General features: G+C 42.4%; 1 protein-coding gene across 2 annotated transcripts in view; it reads right to left on the bottom strand.

Moving 5' to 3' along the window:
• Positions 1-968: 968 nt before the first annotated feature.
• The window catches only part of camsap2b (calmodulin regulated spectrin-associated protein family, member 2b), a 33,320-nt gene continuing 14,743 nt past the window's right edge, over positions 969-19,545 (bottom strand). The window contains exons 3-21 of one of the 2 annotated variants that reach the window (XM_034137744.1): positions 18,640-18,819; positions 17,497-17,583; positions 12,953-13,094; positions 11,794-11,933; positions 9,895-9,985; positions 9,649-9,753; positions 9,108-9,177; positions 8,715-8,981; positions 7,456-8,188; positions 7,197-7,343; positions 6,883-7,114; positions 6,609-6,792; positions 5,919-6,528; positions 5,014-5,150; positions 4,661-4,872; positions 4,483-4,582; positions 3,181-3,296; positions 2,976-3,094; positions 969-2,891 (exon numbers count right to left, since the gene is read on the bottom strand). In XM_034137744.1, the coding sequence (XP_033993635.1) occupies positions 2,592-2,891; positions 2,976-3,094; positions 3,181-3,296; positions 4,483-4,582; positions 4,661-4,872; positions 5,014-5,150; positions 5,919-6,528; positions 6,609-6,792; positions 6,883-7,114; positions 7,197-7,343; positions 7,456-8,188; positions 8,715-8,981; positions 9,108-9,177; positions 9,649-9,753; positions 9,895-9,985; positions 11,794-11,933; positions 12,953-13,094; positions 17,497-17,583; positions 18,640-18,819 (3,972 nt within the window). In that variant the 3' untranslated portion in view covers positions 969-2,591. The remainder of the gene's footprint in view (positions 2,892-2,975; positions 3,095-3,180; positions 3,297-4,482; positions 4,583-4,660; positions 4,873-5,013; positions 5,151-5,918; positions 6,529-6,608; positions 6,793-6,882; positions 7,115-7,196; positions 7,344-7,455; positions 8,189-8,714; positions 8,982-9,107; positions 9,178-9,648; positions 9,754-9,894; positions 9,986-11,793; positions 11,934-12,952; positions 13,095-17,496; positions 17,584-18,639; positions 18,820-19,545) is intronic. The other variant, XM_034137745.1, reaches the window with a different exon arrangement.

The raw sequence follows: 19,545 nt of genomic DNA, 5'->3' as shown, positions 1-19,545 counted from the left end.
CATAACTTGTTCATGTAATAAAACCAACAGACCATTAATATGTGAAGAGATGTTGGTAGTCCTTCACTTTATTACGGTGGAGTTCCTGAATATTTTACACAAATTATGCAAAATCATATTTCTTTGACAAAGTGTTGTATTATAACCAGTAGTATTTCCCAAAACATTTCCAGCATTTCTGTGTGCAGCTGTTAATTACTGTATCAGCTGAGGTGGATGCCAATGTATCTGACAGAAGCTGGTATAGGCTGATTCTATATGGGTACCGCTGATTTATTTATCTAAAAGAATAGTGAGGATATGGCTAATAAAGTGCAGACAGGCTAACATGTATAGTATGCAATATCTGACACAGTAAAGCTTCTGTAAAAAAGCTTCACTACTACAGATAACGGCTATGATGATAATGAAGACAAAGCATGTGTTGCAGAGCAAATGTTTGTTAACTGTCTTGGCCTGTGATTGTGCAGCCCAAACAAGAAGGTTTTTCACAGGTGTATGATAATAACCTGCGTTATTTACTCACTTCTTTGCATAGTAAAGAACAAGTGGTAGGGAAATGTTGTGTTGGATAAGTCTGTGTACCTTTGCTTCAAATGTTTTTCTTTCTTAAACAAGCAAACAGTGGTGCAGTTTTTGCTTTTGCTATTTTCCACAGGGCTCTGGAATCGAACCCACATAGACATTAAGTGAGGCTGCCAGTTCTAACTGCTATCTGCTAATCCAGCAGCCTGCTCAATACTGCATTGATTTGGACCAAGTCGATCAAATGGAAAAAAATATATGTTATAATAATTTTAAAAAATGTATCTGGAAGGTTGTCCAGCGTGGCAGCTCCATTAGATTGGTGTTGCTTTTCTGTTCACTGGTTTAAGAAAGAAGAACAATTGAAACGAAGGCACACGGAATTAGAGAGCAAGTTGTTCGGCAAGACTTTTAGTTAATAAATAAGACACCAAGGGTTACTGTTGATAGCTGGCATTTTAATTAAGCTCAAAGTAATAGAAAAACAATGAAAATCCATGAACACTTGAGCATATTTTGTAAATTGCAAGAAAAAATGAATTCAGAGTTGGAAAAAAATACTATGTTTTTCTCAGTATACTTAATGGATTTGCATACAATACCACAATAAAGAGTCGTTTAGACTTTATATACCATGCCTTTGCTTTTAACTCGCACCCTTCAACAACTGTACTGGTTCATTAGTACAAACCTCCAACACATCAATGTCATTACAAAAAATATTTCTATATGCCAAAATATATATATGTACAGTGTCAACACATACTGAAGTAACCTGTGATTAAAAAAAGTAACAGTAATAAAAGTGAAGCAACAAGCATGAAGGTCCTGAAGCAAAAGCGCCTCAACGACAGTGGACAGGATCTGAAGTGCTATAGGTGAATTCATTTATTTACAATTGTGGACTACTTTAAGGGTAATCATGATCTAATAATTACATCAATGTCCACAATAAAGTGTATTTTTCAGTATTTGTTAGTTCCAACTGCAACATGGTCAAATGGTGATTATTTAAATAACTCTTAAATTGCACAGACTGCTGACACAGAGTGGGAATTCAGTCTATTCTACTACTAATGATAGTCCTATTAGTGATAACGGTGAGTGATCACACTTTTTGCATTTGTAGCACAATTAAAGGCCACAAACGACAACACATGGACACACACACGTGATACATTAAAAAAGCTACTGAAAAGCTACAAGTGGAGTTTTGAATGGATCATATACAAACTAATTTACCTTTTATGTGTACTGTAAATTATGTTTCTCTGAATAAAATCTAAGTCGCTTTTAAAATGTCTTCAAAGCATTATCAAAATGAAATAAATTAAGAGTATATTGCAAGTGCTTTCCAGAATTGTTTCATGGTACAGTACTCCATGTACTCAATACTCTTTTGGAAAGTCATTGCAATCACCAACTGAGGTTTTTTTCACACTCGTCTTGGCACTTCACTGTACACACACATACACAAGTTTTAGCTGTTTATACGATTTTCAGTCACATGTAAAAAAAGAAAAAAACGCGCCTTAATAGCAGCGAAACTCTCATCAAAAACTCCTCCTCTACCTGATCACAGATCAGGCAGACCACCCTTTTGACAACATGGGTTTGAGGGGGGCATAATCTGATCCCAGACCTGTGAGTACACACAACCTCTTCAAACAGGCGCTGACAAATGACAACAACACTCACAGCGCATCCATTTGACACAAAACAAGCATAAGGCCACACAACTTATAGAAACCAAACTGCCTCTTTCTGAGGCGTGACATTCAGTGCTTCAGTGGTTCAACTAGGTAAGGCATTGGTCCGCCTATGATTTTCTTCTCTTTTTTTGGCACATGGGAACATCAATACACATGCTGACGAGTACACTTGTGCCCCATAAAGGTAGTCCAGAGCATAATAACCAACTCTGTAACAACAACGTCTGTGAGGCCCACTCGTGTTCTACATTCCAGTTGTGATTTGTGACAGTGGGATTGTGAGTCCTTTTAATGAAAAAGCAAAATCCACAAATTCCAGAGAAGCTTGTCCAAATATTGGCCGGCCATCTGGCGCTACTTAGTGTGTAGTTTTTTGGGCGTCCCCTGCTTCTTGGTTTGCCACAGATGGCTGGCGATAGTGATGGCGTCCACACTGGCGGACATGGTTTTGGCTGGGATCTGACTGAACTGCTTCCTGTCTGAGTTGTACTTGTACAGGCCCTCGATCATCTTGGTCGTGATGCTCCTCGGCCCGATGCCGGCCAGTTTGGTGATCTCCTCCGTCTCGGGGCAGTAGGTGTACACAGACCTGAACTGGCAACCCGCGTCACGGAACAACACCAGGAAGTTATTGGCTTCAGATTTCTCCATTTCCTGCAAAAAACACAGAAAAATATGGTGTTTAGTGCAGAATATGTTATGCAGACAGATAAATAGTTACATATAATAAAAACATACATCAAGAATCTTGTTCTTCTGCCCTTCGTTGACCTTGCCAGCCAGGCAGCAGTGAGCCAGGGCATTCTGGATGATGTGCTTGTTAGACTTGGCACTCGGCTCCTTGTATAGTTTGGGTCCTGTGAGACAAATGCACATTTAGATGGTTTGACATTTAGAGCAATTGTGTTAATGTTAGAAAATGGTGTACAGGTATGTCTTCTACCTGTGTACTCATTGTTGGAGGGATTGGAAGAGGTGGTGGAGTCATCTTCCCAATCCTTCTCTCCGTTACGACTAATAGTCGAAGGACAAGAAGAAAAGCCTTCTGCAGAGTCCGGCCTGTAGATAATCACGTACAAACAAATGACACGCACAGACGAAAACAAAAACCCACAGTCAACACGTAGAGGGTGATGCAAAAAAGCAGGAATGGAACAATCCGGCGAAAAATTGCACAAACAGACATGCACACACACACATTAAACACACACAGACAGAAAGAGATGTTGTAAAACAAGGTCAGACACTGTGACACCATTTTTCAAACCCTGTCTGTTGTCTTGCATTACATCATACTGTTCATACTCAGAGGAAGCTGTGCAGCAAAGGGACAGAGAGGCATGTTCAGCCAAGCAAAGCAAATGTCAGTGCTGTCTTTACGGCTACTGTGTGTGGGATGAGCTCGAGTTCTCGTGGAGGAAACGGCAAACACAGTGGTGAAGTGCAGAGCAGCCAACATAGAGAAGAGAGCAAACAACAGCCTGAGAGCAATACTGCAAAAGGCAGAGAGGATAAGGAGCAGGAGAACTGAAGCGGAAACAGTGTAGCCACGCGAGTCCCATGAACCTTAATGCAGAAGAAAATACTGCAGAAATGGAATATGTCAAATTATTTCTCTCTCTCGAGACTGCTCCTCTAATGTCTGTGTTGAAGGAATGTCTCATGAAATGCAGGCGGAAGTTATGTGGAGATTGGTCTATATGGAGCCACATCGAGTACACATTACTAACCTTCCCTTTCTTTCTTTGGGAGAGTTTAGAAAGAACGGGATATGGGATACTTTTTTGCCTCTGAGGGACGCATGCAAACAGAGAAAATAAGAAAGGGAAGAGAATCGAGAAAGTAAGCCTCATAAAAGTCAAGACTTAAGAAGAAGGAAAACAACATAACCCCATGAAATGAATCTATAGTAAAGTATATGATATCAGGGTGTGACACAAAGGGGAATATAAGGTGTGAGTTGTGAAGTTTAGTTTTGGAAAGGTTCAAATGAAATATAAAAGTAATCCTGAAAACGTTTTTTATAGTCTTTATAAAAATACATAAAAGTGTGATATTGTGCAGAAATTAGGTGATATTTAGTTAAACCCTTTGAACATAATGTTAAAGACCATAAGATACAACCCACCACAATGTTAAACGTTTGCAAAGCAGAACACTGTGCAGGAAAACACTTCAAGGTAACTGGGTTATAAAAGAGTTATATATATAGTCACAGAGCATTACATCAGAGAATGGGACTTACCTGTTATTCTTTTTGTTATTTGGCAGATCCTTGTCATTGTCAGCCAGATTGAGAGATGCCAAAGAAACACTTGATACTGAGAATCCTCGAGGACGCACCCCTGCAACACAAGCACAGGTCAGTGGCTGTCACCCAGAGATATGTGTGTGTTTATATGAAATGTGTTTATGGTATTCACCTGTCGCTCTCATGGGGGGCGCAGACTCCACGACGTCCCTGTGGATGGACTTGGGTCTCGGCTTCTTCTTGAGACTTCCTGTTCGGGGCTTGATGACGTCGTCCATGTCCTCCATCAGCTTGAGTTGCTTCCTCCTCAAGTATTCATATTTGATGTATTCCTTCCTCGCCTTATCGTCATCCTTCTTCAGCTGGTCCTCCTCTGCTTTCAACCTGCGGGAGGAGACCAGGATGATGAATCCTTGTATGACTCCACACTCAAGTTTAAGATAAATGCTGTCGGTATTCATGCTATAGATCATGGAACACTGTTAGCATTGGCTGATATATGAGGAGTAAGAAAGTGTGACAAACCGTGCAGCTTCCCTCTTCTGCTCCTGGTCCAGCTCCTGCTCCTGCTTCTTCTCCTGAGTCTCCTTCTCCCTCCTCAGCCTCTTCTCCAGCAGAGCTGCTTTCTTTGCTGCCATGTCTTCTTCCCCTTTCACATCATCCTGGTGTTTAATGGGTGAAGAAAAAAAATACACATGTCAGATTGTACATAGACATATTTACACTGCAACATTATAGCCTTCATGACAGTTATTATGACAAATAGCACCATACTGTGTATTTATTGGAGTTAGGGCGGTATTTGGTATTTAATGTGGCAGTAATGTAAGTAACAATGCTTTGACATTGCTCTGTAATCATAGCTCTAATGGTCTACCATGCATCTGTCATTGCTGCGTTTTGTGGCCTAGATTCACTCATGTGTGTCTTTGATCAGCACATGGCTCAACAGGCACAACGCTGCACATGTTCCCAGCTCACATAGTAAGAGATTCTTCCTGTCCCTGCTGCATGCATACAGCCCCACGAGGCCGTATGGACTGAGGCTTATTAACTGTGATTATCAGTTCATATAAGTGAAACATTGGTGCTCTGATGCTGACACGTCTGGAAGGATTTAGGCTGGCAGGTTAGCTAAGGGGGAACCAATTTGAACAAAAGCGACATATCAGTCCAAAACTGGGGAGCCCTGTTTATAAACACTGACATTTCGGGCAAAGTTTATATACATTTCCACACAAAGAAATCACTAAAGGCAGCATGCAGGTATCACAATGTGAGAACAGCAACCAAATCAAGTAATGTTAGTTTAGTTTTGGTTAAAGCTACTGGCTGAACCTGCGTCCAATTCTGCCACATCCAGTTTCCAACCATTATCATAAAACTATAACAATTATCCTCTTAAATATAATTATGTAGCTCCAGCTCACCTTAAAGAAGAATCCACAGCATATCTTTTGGTCTTCTCCATACATGTCTGCTCCTGCCTCTCCCTCTCCCTCTCCCGCCATCTCCTGACCAAGGGGAGGTCTTCCTGCTGGTCTCAGGTCAGATGGAGGCTCCTTCACCACCTCTGAGGAGCCTGATGGCTTCAAACGAGTCTTTCTTTCCCCCTCATCTTCCCTCTCTTTGGCTGCTTCAATATTAGTAGCTTGAGGAGTGCCAGCACTCTTCCTCTCCACATCCTCTTCTTTGTCCTTAGTGCTTTCGTTGTTTTTAGGAGGCCCCTCATCGTGGCCCAGGTAAGCAAACGAGCTGTTCTGGTTCTGGCTGGGGTTGAAACGCCTCAGTCTGGGTAGGCTGTCCACTGAGGTCTGGGTGTTGAGCATTCGACTGAAGGGCGTGACCTTCAGATCGTTTGGCCGTGGAGTCCGAGGAGTCCTGGCGTGGAAGGAGGCCGGCCGCCGCTTTAGGCCAGCAGGGGAACGGTTGGGAGCGTGGGGAGAGCCTGAAGAAGAGAGGATGGGGGACAAAGACCCAACCGAGCCTCGACCTGACCCCCGGCCTGTAACACTGCTGCTGCGCAACTCACGGAGCTGCCTGCGGGGGAAGAAAAACACATATATGAGTTTACAGAATTATGTAAAAAAAGAAAACAGTAGATTTAGCAAAAGTGATACCTGTGTGGAGATGGAGCAGGAGGAGGGATGACCCAGGATTGCTGCTGTTGCTCTCTCATGGACATGATCCTCTCCTGCTGCTGGGCCAGACGCTGCATCTCTGTCTGCAGGAAGCCCAGCGACGTGTTCAGCCTATCGATGGAGCGCGTGTATTCTGTAAGGTCGATTTCTCCTGGAGACATTCCTGTATCACCAAATAATGATTCAGGTCATTTGAGCTGGTGTTAAAGCATTTCACTACATTTATGAGAGCATACTTTCTGTGGTTACTCACCTGCTCCATCCTCACAGGGGGATCTAGGCGCTGCTCCATCTGGCTTGCATCTCTCCGCCCCCTCCATGCTGCCCTGCCTGGTTTCCTTTGAGGCTGATAGTGGCTCTGGGGAAGGGGCTTCTGCTGCCGCTGAGCTGGGGCTGAGGGGGGCAGTGATCCCTTTTCTTCTTACTACATTCAAAAAGGCTGTTCTGCCCATCTTCTGGCGATGGCGGGTGAACGCTGCTTCCACCTGTGAAAGAGCATAATAATATGATCATTCATGTAGCGTAGCGTTACTACTGTTTTCCAAACCTTTCCCTGTATCTGTTTACCTTCTTCTTCTGGGCTTCAATGGCTCTACGTTTCTCCTCCAGCTTCATCCTCAGCTGAATCATCTCTGTGGCTATCAGGTGGGAGGGGTCTCTGGGGGAAGGCGTTGCTGGAGAGGGAGATGTGATTGGCAAAGGGGGTGTAGATATCTAGAAAAAAGTGAAAAGAAAAACACATCTCACTACAAATTGCATTTCTGCCCCTGCAACAAAAGTAGAGTTTTTATGAAAGAGGGATTGAGCAACACAAAAGGACACTAACCTGAGCAGAAAGGCTTTTTGGCGGGTGTGTGTACGGCACATTGAGGTCTGAACTCTCTGGGGTTGTTCCTCCGCTGCTCCTTCCCTCCAGCTTCCTGAACTTCTGCTCTGCAAAGCTCGTCATACGGACCATGGCCCCAGAGCCCCCGCAGGACGAGGCGGGGCTCAGTGTGTGGGATCTGTGGATGGTGGGTGCTGTACTGGGACAGGGGCTGTCCCCACCGTCCCCCCTCCCACCCTCGGGGTTAGTCTGACCGACCCCCTCCCCTCCTCCGGGCCGGCTCCTCTCCCTCTCCCTCTCCCTCTCCGGCTGGTCAGGCAGCGGACAGGACTGGGTCATGGCCTCACAGTCTTGGTCAATTTCTGAGTAGTCTCTCAGAGAGGAGGAGTCCTCATCCAAGCTCTGGATGTCCTCTGTCCTCACGTGGATGCCCGTGTCCACTTCATCGGTGGACAGGGAGTTGGGGTCGTGGTCGTTTGGCCGAGCCTTAGCTGGTCCCAGGTCGTCTCCTGGACCGTGAGCCCCCGGAGGGTCTGACGGCTCCGCACCATGGAGGAAGAAGCCATCGTCTCCGTCCCCGGACCCGAGGCAGGCGTGAGGCCTCTCCGTATTGTGGATAATCTTCAGCGCCTCCTCGATGCTCGGGGGGGAGGATGGGCTGATGTGGCCACTGTGGTTGCCATGGTGATCGTTGTGGCTATGGTTGCTTTCAGGGAGGACTCCATTGGAGTACCTGGAGACAGGTTTGGGTAAGTGAACTCTTGGATAACAGTGACACACGTTGACTAATTGTTCTAGTTACCCAGAGTGATAAACAGCTGGGTGTTCTTCTTATCTTTATGACTCTCCGTGCAGTTTGAACATTCGTTAAAAAAAAATACACACTTTTTAAGTTAAGCCCTTTAAGAGTGACTTAACCCCCAAACACATTTTTGCTGAAAACAAATGTATATGGGTATTTACAGTAGGAGTGTTAATGTGTTGTGTTCTAAAAAACATTAACATAGCATGGTATTTTCAAATGTTTTGAACTTTAAGAACAACTTAAATCTAAAAGTTGTGTTAAGCTTCATTATTCTGTGCTTATCTATACTATAAAGTTTACATGCACATTAAACTATTACAAGTTGAGGAGCAGCACCAAAAAGCATCTTAGAGTGAACAGGCAGCTAATGTATACTGCCTCTTGCTGGTGCAGCACGTGCTTGCATGGATAACACCTTAAATACAGGATAGGAAACATCCTCCCTTTGCTGTACCTGCTTTGGTTCTTGATGCAGAACGTGTTGTTCCGCCCCAGGGATTTCTGGGAAGTGAACTCATCATCCTCCTCTGGTATGTGTCTGCTCTGTCCATTTACATCAACAGGCATGAGGGAGAGGTGGCGTTTCATGCTCCCTCGAGATGCATAGTGAACTTTGAACCCCAGGCCGTCACTGCTGGCAGAGCGGGTCATGCCGCCGGACGGCAGAGTGGGTTCTCCGTCCAGAGGAATCTCAAAGGAGATTCCCCGTGAGGAGGAGCTGCTGGAGGAAGGAAATGTATTGTGAGTTTAATAAACGTATTAATACGTTTAATAAGGAAACAACAGACCTTTTCACATTTGTATCTCATTTCATTTGATCCGCTCTAGTTGGAGTTTGAGTACTAACCGATGTTCTTTGGGCCATGTCCCAACACAGCCATCCACGTAGGACATGGAGGTACACCTCTTCATTATACCTGTGACAGACACAGAGGGGCTTCTTACTGGATGTGTGAAATCCATTATTTCACAAGAGAACAACAAATGCTGCAGTGGAGTGCTTTAGCTTCAGGGAGAAATACGTACACAAAATACTGTATTGGTAATAATGTAAAGAAAAGTGTAAGGCTCAAACGTAGCATACGAGCTAGTGCATGTCTATAACTCAGCCACTAGGGGGCCTCTGATTTAAAAAACACAACACATTCTTCCACTGTTCTGTAGTAATGCATGTACCTGCTAAAATACCAACTATGTCTTCTTTTAACACAAGTTTGTATGGATGGACTCATTGAAGTGAAGATATAACTGTTTTTTCAGAAAGTTGTGTTAAAAAGAGCAGTGTCGACAAATATACCATTACCACTATATACCATTGTGACATCTATTCCCACATGATCACATAAGAAATATTTTTGCCATTCCCCTTTAGATATGAGATATGTTACCCTGTGAAGGGATGTTCTCTGGGCTGTCAGGTCTGTCTGCATAGCTCTGTTTGACAGGACTGGACACAGGAGCCATATGTCTACAGGAGGACACAGGCTCACAGGCTACAGAGAGAAACATACAACAGAAAATCAATATTTTTCTGCAGCCTTGAGTTCATTATTATTAATCATTTAGCATGCATAACTGCCATAATCATTGCTGTTAACAAAGCATGCTGATTTGATCATGAACTTGCACAGTACCGTTTGGATCGAAGACTCTGGGCTGTACAAATGAGGGTTTTACCACTTCAAACCACCAGAAAAGCTCAGCCATAAACACCAGGTAGTTACTCTGCAACACACACACACACACACACACACACACACACACACACACACACACACACACACACACACACACACACACACACAACACACACACACACACACACACACACACACACACACACACACACACACACACACACACACACACACACACACACACACACACACACACACACACACACACACCACACACACACACACACACACACACACACACACACACACACACACACAACACACACCACACACACACACACACACACACCACACACACACACACACACACCATCACACACACACACACACACACACACAGTTAATGCTGCAGTCATATATGTAGTTATTTAATCATTCCATTAGCACATCTGTCACACTCCTTCGCTCAGTGTCTCTGTTAAGATGTTCAATGAGCAACATTCGTAGGATCTAGGAGGAGATACAGCTTTTTGACGGCTCAAGGAGGTCATGGCCTGCAAACTGTTGCTTGGTAACAGGCTCAGGTGTGGGTGTGTTTAGTTAAATTAGTACAGTACATGTTTCATTGAGTGGTTTAATGTCAAACACATACGCTTCATGAAAACGGCCAAAAACACCATCTGGGGTTTAGTTTAAATATGTCACATATGCACAGATGGATGCACAGAGCAGCGAGTGAGTAACCTGAATCTATGATAAATGCATGTTATAAACAGAACGTCTCTAGATCCCTATAAAGACTATTTCCTATGTAGGAAACATTTTGGTAGACGTACAAAGATCTGCTTATTTACTTTCTAGAAGGAATATAAAGACAATAAAAGATTGGGTCTCTGTTTTCGGGCACCAGAGAGAACTGCCTAATGGTTAAAACAACATCACTTCTGTTTTTCATATTAAAAACATGGACATGCACACACAGCCTGGTTAAGATTCAGTGCATGGGCAGGGTGCCAGTCTCTTTACTGCTCTTCACAACTATTTGTATCCCTCTCTTCCCTCCTTTTCCTACTTTTTCAATTGTAACACCACAAACTAAATATAAACAATGTAGTGAATGAGAAGGAAGGGGAAATACAGAGAAAGCAGAGCACAAGTGTGAAAACTGGCTACTGTGTTTTGAAGAATGGAAAGTCCCAGTCAGCTCGGACCGTGACTTGAATTCAAATTGTTCTACCCACGCTCCCCGCATACTATTTACCCACACTGGCTCTGCTCCTTCCAACGTCCCGACGGCACAGAGATGCTTTTAAAGTGGTATAGTCAGTATTTTATTCATTTAGAAACTAATGTGTGTAACATTGGGAGATCTCAGCCTGAGGACTGAGTAAGAAAAATAAACTTTTGTGATCTCTGAGGATCACAGATTTTGTTGTCTGATAAAAACAGAGGGGGAGAGAACAAGGGAGGCAGTTGGAGACGGGTCGGGACTGTGAATCTCCTCTGAGCAGAATCTGTCCTCTGTCTGAGGGGGGGGTGAGGGGGGGGTAATCTGGCTTGCAGCGTATGTACTAGAGAAGCACACACACACACACAGCCTGTCATATTCATTCTAATTTGCCTGCAAAGCAATATTCACTGTAGCAAAATGATTTCTCCCGGTTCATACATCCACACAGCAATAAGCCCAACCGAGGAGTCTGCTCACTTTCTTTATTCAACTTTTCTTTGCATGACTCATTTTTGCCTACTTGTAATCCCCCCCCTCTATTCCTCCTTATTCCCCAAAACACTTTTATTTTCCTTCTTTCTTCAACTGACTCAGCATTATAAAAATAACTTTTTTCCACATCCTTCCCATACAACTCTTTTGATATATTTGAACTCAGGTCTTACCTTTATGGATGCATGTGCATAGAGCATGTCCCCCAGGCTGAAGTGGCAGCAGTGGTTGAGGTTGTTCCTGCAGAACTCCTGCACCAGCTGGAGGTTGTACAGACTGTCAGCCAAAGACATAGTCTCCTTGAGGCAGATATCTGCTCCGCCAGGGGAGGGGTCAGACACAAACACACACGAGGGAGGGGTGATAGCAAGGGCCAGGCAGGAAGACAAGGAAAAGATAAGGCATAGTTTACATTTAAAGTGAGACTGCCTTTCCCACTAATATTTGCAGCAGGAGCTGATTCGAATCAGTTATGACTCAAGTTTTCAAACTCCCTCTAGATGAATCATCAGGATTTGTATCCCCTGACGTTACTGTGAGCACGGCCCATGCATGTGTATAATGTTAACAAAGAGGAAACAGACAACCAAACATTACAGCAGCTGATTTCTCTGGAAATTATGTCATTCTGTACTTCTTTACTATTCTTAGAGTAAATTAAGCACAAATTAACTAGCTTCCACATCTGGTCCACATGTGTATGAGCGCCCTGTGGACCACATTCAGTCCCGAGAGTCTCAGAGTGCCGGCACGAGAGTTGTTTATCTTTGAAATAGCAGCTAGCTACTCCTCTAACGGTCCTCCGTCACGCACCCCTCGCAACCCAACCCAGGGCATTTATAGAAATGAGGGCGCAGGCAACTTAAGAGGAAACACAGCTTTGTTTTCCATGTCTGTCCTCAGTCCTCTCTTCTTCTCAGTCTTTCTTAGGTCAACACGCTTAACAATACCCTCCATTTATATCATTAAATGTATCCATAGAAAGTCAAAACATTTCCTGAAAAGGCTGCTACACTACCATTATTTGTTTTTGATTGAATTGACTTTCTTACGTATTCAAAAGGCAAAAGCCCTCAGAAAATGACTCACACTGATGATAAATATACTCTTTGTTTGAAGCCCTTTATTCAAATGTATGGTTGAAGTCAGAGCAGAGAAGAGCATCCTTTGTGAGTTCAAGTTGAGACTGAAAGTCATTGTGGTTAGCTCATTCAATGCTATTTCTTTATGATTTCCTATTGTATATTTGGACCAACTATAGTCCAGTCTGTTTACTTTTGGGGAATATCACAATAAAAAGGGCGTAGTAACATATTTAGGAGTTGTTCCCACCTTCCAGTCTGATGGCCTGTGGGCAGTAGAAGTGCAGCAGGGCGGTCAGGGCACAGCCGTCTGTGTTGTCCTTCAGCAGGTTCTCCACCAGGGGGAGTGACGGAGCGCTCCTCTGCTGGGCCTGCTCCCGCCTGTAGCGAGCCTGAAACCATGGCAACGGCAGAAAGACATCACCTATATGTGTCATCGGGATGTAAACGTACAGCTGGCTCTCTGATTGTTGGTGCAAACATCTGCAGACACACCTCCATCTGCATGCACCGGTGCGCACAGACAACTCAATCATGTAGTAGGTGTTAATTTCAAGCATAGGGTGGGCTTCAGGCTAAACTCAAATAATACAGATTAAATTCATCATGCAAATAATAAACATCTGGATTTACTTTGTCATCTTTAATATAAATGGATAGAAAAAATGCAATTATAACACCTCTGCACTATTTTTGCTCCCTTTGATTGATTCTGAGGAGTGGTTAGGTTTTTTTAGAAGGAGAAAAGGAACACAATCTAACAATTCAATTGTTGTCCACATTATACATCAACGTGGGATCTAAAGTTGAATAATTTGCGTGAGTGCATTCATGCTTTTTCTGTTCCTGTCTCTCTGGGCCTATAACAAACAGAGACACTACTGCTACATACATCTTCAAGAAATCAAGTTTACCAATTAAATCACAAGAGTGGCGTCGAGTTTGCATTTGACAAGAAATTCAATGGAAGCTTTAATTGCAGCAGCCTTCACTGTCTGACAGCGTCTCTGTCTGTGTTCGTACATCAAGCTCTTAATAACAAAATGTTGTCATTTTAATTCGATTTGGTTTATATAAACTGGTATTACATCCTTAACAAAATGTGCTTTTAATGCCTAACACAGACAATATAAATGCTACATTAAAAAAAAGGAAAAACGGTAGCTAACAATTCCGGGGTACTAGCATTAGTTTTTAATATGTGTTAAGTGAAAAGTCTAACACAAGAGACATTGGCTAATTCCCAGTATTCAAATGATCATGCTACAGGACAGCTCTTCCAGGTGAAGTTTCTGACCATAGAGCTACGTTTAAAATGGTTATTATATCATTCAATCAGATTCATAGGCATGTGAAGACAGGGGGCCGGGTGGGGTAATGTGGGAGGTATCAGAGCAATGCATGATGGGGCTCAGGGCCACATGCATTGAGAGATTTGGAGGGGACAATGTGAAGGGGTGTATCCTTGCAGGTTTTGGATTAGACAGAGGAGAGGTAGATGGTGGAGGTTGGTGAAGAAGAGTTCTTCAGAATGGATGGACTTACAGGTACTAATCTCCAGTACCATTTGCTAGGAGACTTGATGGTGGATGATGATTGGACGACAACAGGAGAGAGTGGGAGAGGCGTTAGGGTGACAACAACAAAATGTTTGCTACTATACAGCTGAGACGGTGGGACAACCCCTCTCTTTACTCTAGTAAAGACTGCTTTACATTTGCAAAGGCTTTCTCATAAACTTATTACATATGAGAATACACAAGTAACTTTGTCTCCCAAAGGCTCTACAAAAAAAGTCTGACTCAAAGGGTTCTTTCCTAAAACAGTCTTTGTATTTTCAACCAATGATTTTTTAGAGATGAAGGCATTTAACTAAAAAGCGTAGCCCTTGCATCCTCTTACAGTATAAGAAGCTAATAAAATGGGCATAGTCTCATCTAAAACACAGAACACAGCCTTCCCTCTTCAGGGAGTCCACTGTTTCTATAGCTAATGGTATGGTAAATGTAAACACAGTGATTGTTGACCTTTGGTTACATTTCTCTCCTAATAAGGCTCTACAACACAATAGTTGTTAGTTTTAACTTGCTAGTATGCTAATTGGCTAATAAAAACTTGCTATTGTAAATGTCAGGGGGAACACAAACATCTGGTCATTTCATAGCAATTATTCCAAGACGATAAGATATTTATCTTGTTGTTATTGAAATCCCAGGGAAGGTGTATAATATATTGGAAACTAATAACCAGTTGACAAATGGTACCAAAAATAACTTCATTTATGAAAAGTAATACAAACTACAAGCTTATATTCACACAGAATCCATCCACAAATGCTGCACTTAGTCATAAGACCAAGACTTTTCACACAGTCCCAGAATAGACAAGATCAGATCTGAGTAGTGTCTTGTGCTCATCCATGAGTGTGTGTGTGAGTGTGTGTGTTTGTAAAGGCATATGTGTGTGTGAAAGAATCTTCTCGTCAGTGAATGGACTTCTGTTGAGGCTGGTAATGCAGAGGAGGAGCTGTGTGATGGAGCGTGCAGTAAGAAAGCAGCTGACTGACACTGAGTGTGCAGCGTTTCCTCACACTTTTAAAAGACCTTCTTCTTCCCTTGTTGTAACTGGTTGCCTTTCACAAAGCCAGAGAGAGTGTATATGTGAGTCCGTGTACGCTAGCATACACAACTTATGTGTATTATCAGCTCACAGGCCAATCACTTGCAGGCAGGGATCACACTTACTATACGCCTCAAAGCAAAACAATGAGTGGAAGAAAATTTGCCAAGAAACTCCCACTGCAGATAAAAGCTCCTTTAAATCAAATGTAGCCACTCGTGATATCTTGTAGCTCTTTAAAGAGATAACTAATAGTGATTCAAGGGGACAGCATGTGAGCATATTACAATATAATATGAGACGATAACGTGGGTTTTTTCAGCTTCCCGTGTGGCTCTAGCAATGTCAGTCTGTCAATCAATCCACAAATCAGGTCCAGACTGAAGACTCTCGGTGCCCAGAGGATGAATTCTACTGACTTTTGGTATCCTGACATTTCCTCTAGCGTCAGCATGAGGTTGACATTTGTTGATTTGAGTATAATGTCTCAACAACAATTGGATGAATTGCTATGTAATTAAGTCTAAAGTCTCCTGCAGGATCATTTGTTATAACACAAGCGATCTCATTACTTTCACACACTTAGAAAGCGTTAACATGCTAACATATTAAACTAAGAAAGTAAACATTTTATTGAAAAATCTGCATTTTTACCATTGTAACTGTGAGCATGTGTCCATGCTAGCATTAGCATTGGGCCGAAAGCCCCCCTGCATCTACCGTAAGGACAGCCTTTAGTAGCTAGCATGGCTGTGGACATATATTCTTGTTGATTCGAGACAAAGGTTATCACAGCAGTTAGCAGGAGATAACTTGTAACCACACAGGTTTACATGGGGATAATGGTATTGACATATTAGGTCATTCAAAGCTTCACTCAGTGTTTAACTTGATATTGAATGGCAGGAAGTTTACCAACCCATTTCAATTTGCCACAGTTCTATTTTTTGTTGTGTACACATGCTCGCAGTGAGATAATATGTATTTTTCCACCCCTTTGTCACTGCTGTTGAGCACAGGCCCGAGGCGGGGGTCATGACCTCACAAGGCACTGTGCTGTGGCCTTATGGGTAAGTGAGTGGAAGAGGACAGTAGCTGGCCGCTGTGTGTTTGTCCCAGCAGCCTCGTTGTGTCACATGGACCTTACATAACTCTGAAGCCTGCAGGATGACAACACTGCCTCTGTCTGTCACTGACTCTCTTTAGCTACAGCTGACAGAGTTCCTAAGTGTCTCTCTCCATGTCTCCGTTCCCCTCTCTCTGATTTTCCCTCCTCACTTTTCTTCTCACTCTGTTTCATATTTCTTTGTCTCCTCTAGCAGCGACTCTTGCCAACATTTCTGTGCAGCTGGTCTGAGACTGAGCTCATCTGTTCCTCTGACTTACAGAGCTCTGTGTTCTGCGCTGTATGTGTGTGTGGACTTAAACCTGTGCTACTGTCTATAAGTAAAATAGGAAACAATCAAAATCTAATATCAACAGACGGGTGATTTACTGTAAGTCTCCTATCAACTTGACAAAAGGCAAGTTTAAGAATCAGACAATACATCAAATAAGATGCAGACATTAATGATTACAAGTCATGTTTATGTTTTTATTGCTGTTTCTGAAGGAATAGCTTGGGGAAATATACTTGTTAGCTCTCTTGCTGAGGGATAAATTAGAAGATTCTCATATTCTATAGCCGAGGGATTAGGGCGCATACCACATGGGACCACTGCCCTGAGAAGGAAGTCTCTGGTTCATTTCTCTGCAGGCTCGAACATTTGCTGCATGTCATGTATCTACAGTACTCTCTTTTCCCTCATTTCCTTTCTCATTCCACAAAAGCATGAAATTACCCAAATTTATTAAAAAAAAACATAGCTCACAAATTATCATGCTGTATTTTCTGTGTTGCATTTGCACACTCACAACCCAACAACAACATTTGGCAGCGGTGACTTCCAATGTCCTCTAATGATTTAGAGGACATTACATTTAGCTTATTGTGCAAATTAAACAAAGCAGATAATAAGTGTTAATTGTGAGCTTTAGAGAAGCTGATAGGACGATTTTGGACAGCTAGCTGTTTCCCTTGTTTGGAGTCTTTATACTAGGCTAAATAATTTTTGGGGAATTTCCCTAAAACACAATGTTATTTCACTAACAGTTTGTGTAAGTATGTGTTCTTACTTTGTTGGTTGTTGAGTTTGACTCCTGAATGGAAGCTTCTCTCAGCTTTTGCTCTTCAACAAGTATGTCCCTTAAGTATTCAGTCACCTGGAGAAAGACAGAGACAGGCAGACAGACAGGAGGGCAGCGATCAAGGTCATATTTCAGACACTGAGAGACTGAATGGGCGAGTCTGTGGTGGAGAGAGGGGAAACTTGAACATGAGAACAAGAGGCTCCACACATCAAAGAAAAACATTTCACCACCAAACCTACTTATTAGCTACCAATGCTAAATATCACTGTAACCTGATACTCAAGTCCAAAGTAGAAAAAACTAAAAAGATTACTTATAAAGTATTTTAAAGTCCCCTTTTTACGATAACTGCTTTACTGTCTTCAATGGTTCTGAACAAACAGTGATGTAACATTTTGGCTTGCAGTACACACATTTTGTATTATTCGAACCATGGCGTGCTACGTTTCAGTGCTGAACAGAGAGACAATCGCCCATGTTCTTTTTTTTTTAATGTGTGTGTCTGTAGATGAATCTTGCCTGTGTATCTGTGGACTGGAAAAGAGAACAGCAAGCACATGAGCTTATTCAGGAAAGAATGTCAGTGACTATTGTACATTTAATTGATTCATTCATGCCATGCTGGTGCCTATTTCATTATTTTACACAAAGTAGAATTTAGTCAACATCATTTTTGGAGAAAAACGGTGAAAAGCAAAATCAGTGAAAGCAATTTGAAGTGACTACACAATCTGTAAGATGATGAAGTAAAGTAAAAATGCAATCAATGAGACTTAACTAAGGCCCTCTTAAAGCTTTACAGCCCAGTCCAGTTCTGACTTTAACCTCTATATCCTGCTTTAGCAAACCACAGGAGTTCGGTTTAGTCAGTTATCTTCTTCTAATCTCTCTGGCAGGATTACTTGTTGTTCATTTTTCATCTAGTTCCCTTGCAAACATGAGATTTTGAACCAGCGCTGACACACTTTCCAGCCCCGTTCGTGTCTTCCTTATCCGGAGTCAAACAAAGAACTGTGTGTCGTATTTTAAAAGGCTTAAGAAAGTGTACAGTTGTTTCCCTCTGAAATGAGAAAGCACATGTCCTTGTGGTTTTATGAGCACACAACATGACCCTCGGTGAGTGTGTACCTTGTTGATCCATGTGGCGATAGCATCCTCTGTGTCATACGGCAGCTCCTGAATGTGTCCGTCACCGTGTGAGGGGTCGGCGGAGGAGTACCTGTTGATGCACGACATCACCCTCTCCACACTCACCATCTCCACAGTGTACGCCATCATCAGGGTATCAATGAGCGCCAGGTGGGAACTCTGTAAAGACATAAGGACATTGCAAGGATTAATGTACAATTATTTTCTAAAGCATCAAACTTACAATTAAAGGCCAAACCTTATGTTTCCATATTGTGATTATCTGTGCATCACGTTGACTATGGAGCAACACTTTCTATTTTTGAGTTGCCTAAAACCTTTCATTAAATAAAAGATCATCAGTTTTGTTCTCTTAAAAAAAAGAAGGATTTAACCTTTTGCATACAGCTGCAAAAAACATCCAAAAGAGCATCTAAAGGACAACAATTAGAATGTTACAACACACATTTAATAAATGTCACATCTCCTCATTTTGTAACAATCCAACATGTACACTCCACCTCCCTTTCCTGGAGTGTTTCCAACCAGACATTGTGTGTAAGGAATCCACTTACAGAGGCCAAGGAAAAAATAAACTCAAATGTAGTGACGTGATGCTGCAACATTACAACTTTCAAGTAGGGGCTCTAAAAATAACTATTAATCATGAAGTAATTTCTTGTGAAATCATATTCCTGGCGCACTGTTGGAAAAGGGGAAAGGATTAGAGTTGGGAAATATGACGTGATATTCTGTGTACAGGAATACAAATGTACTCAAACTTGGGACAATGCGCTTCAGAATCTTAAAACCAAAGACCCCCAGAGCCAGTAACAAATAAAAAAATCTATTTTTCTATTCTATAACCAAATTGTCTTTCCTTCCTCTGTGTGGATTGCACACGTT

This window comes from Trematomus bernacchii, unplaced genomic scaffold (assembly GCF_902827165.1).
Source record: "Trematomus bernacchii unplaced genomic scaffold, fTreBer1.1, whole genome shotgun sequence".
NCBI lineage: Eukaryota > Metazoa > Chordata > Actinopteri > Perciformes > Nototheniidae > Trematomus > Trematomus bernacchii.
Note: the sequence above shows the minus strand (reverse complement) of the source record. Positions and strands in the feature narration are given on the sequence as shown.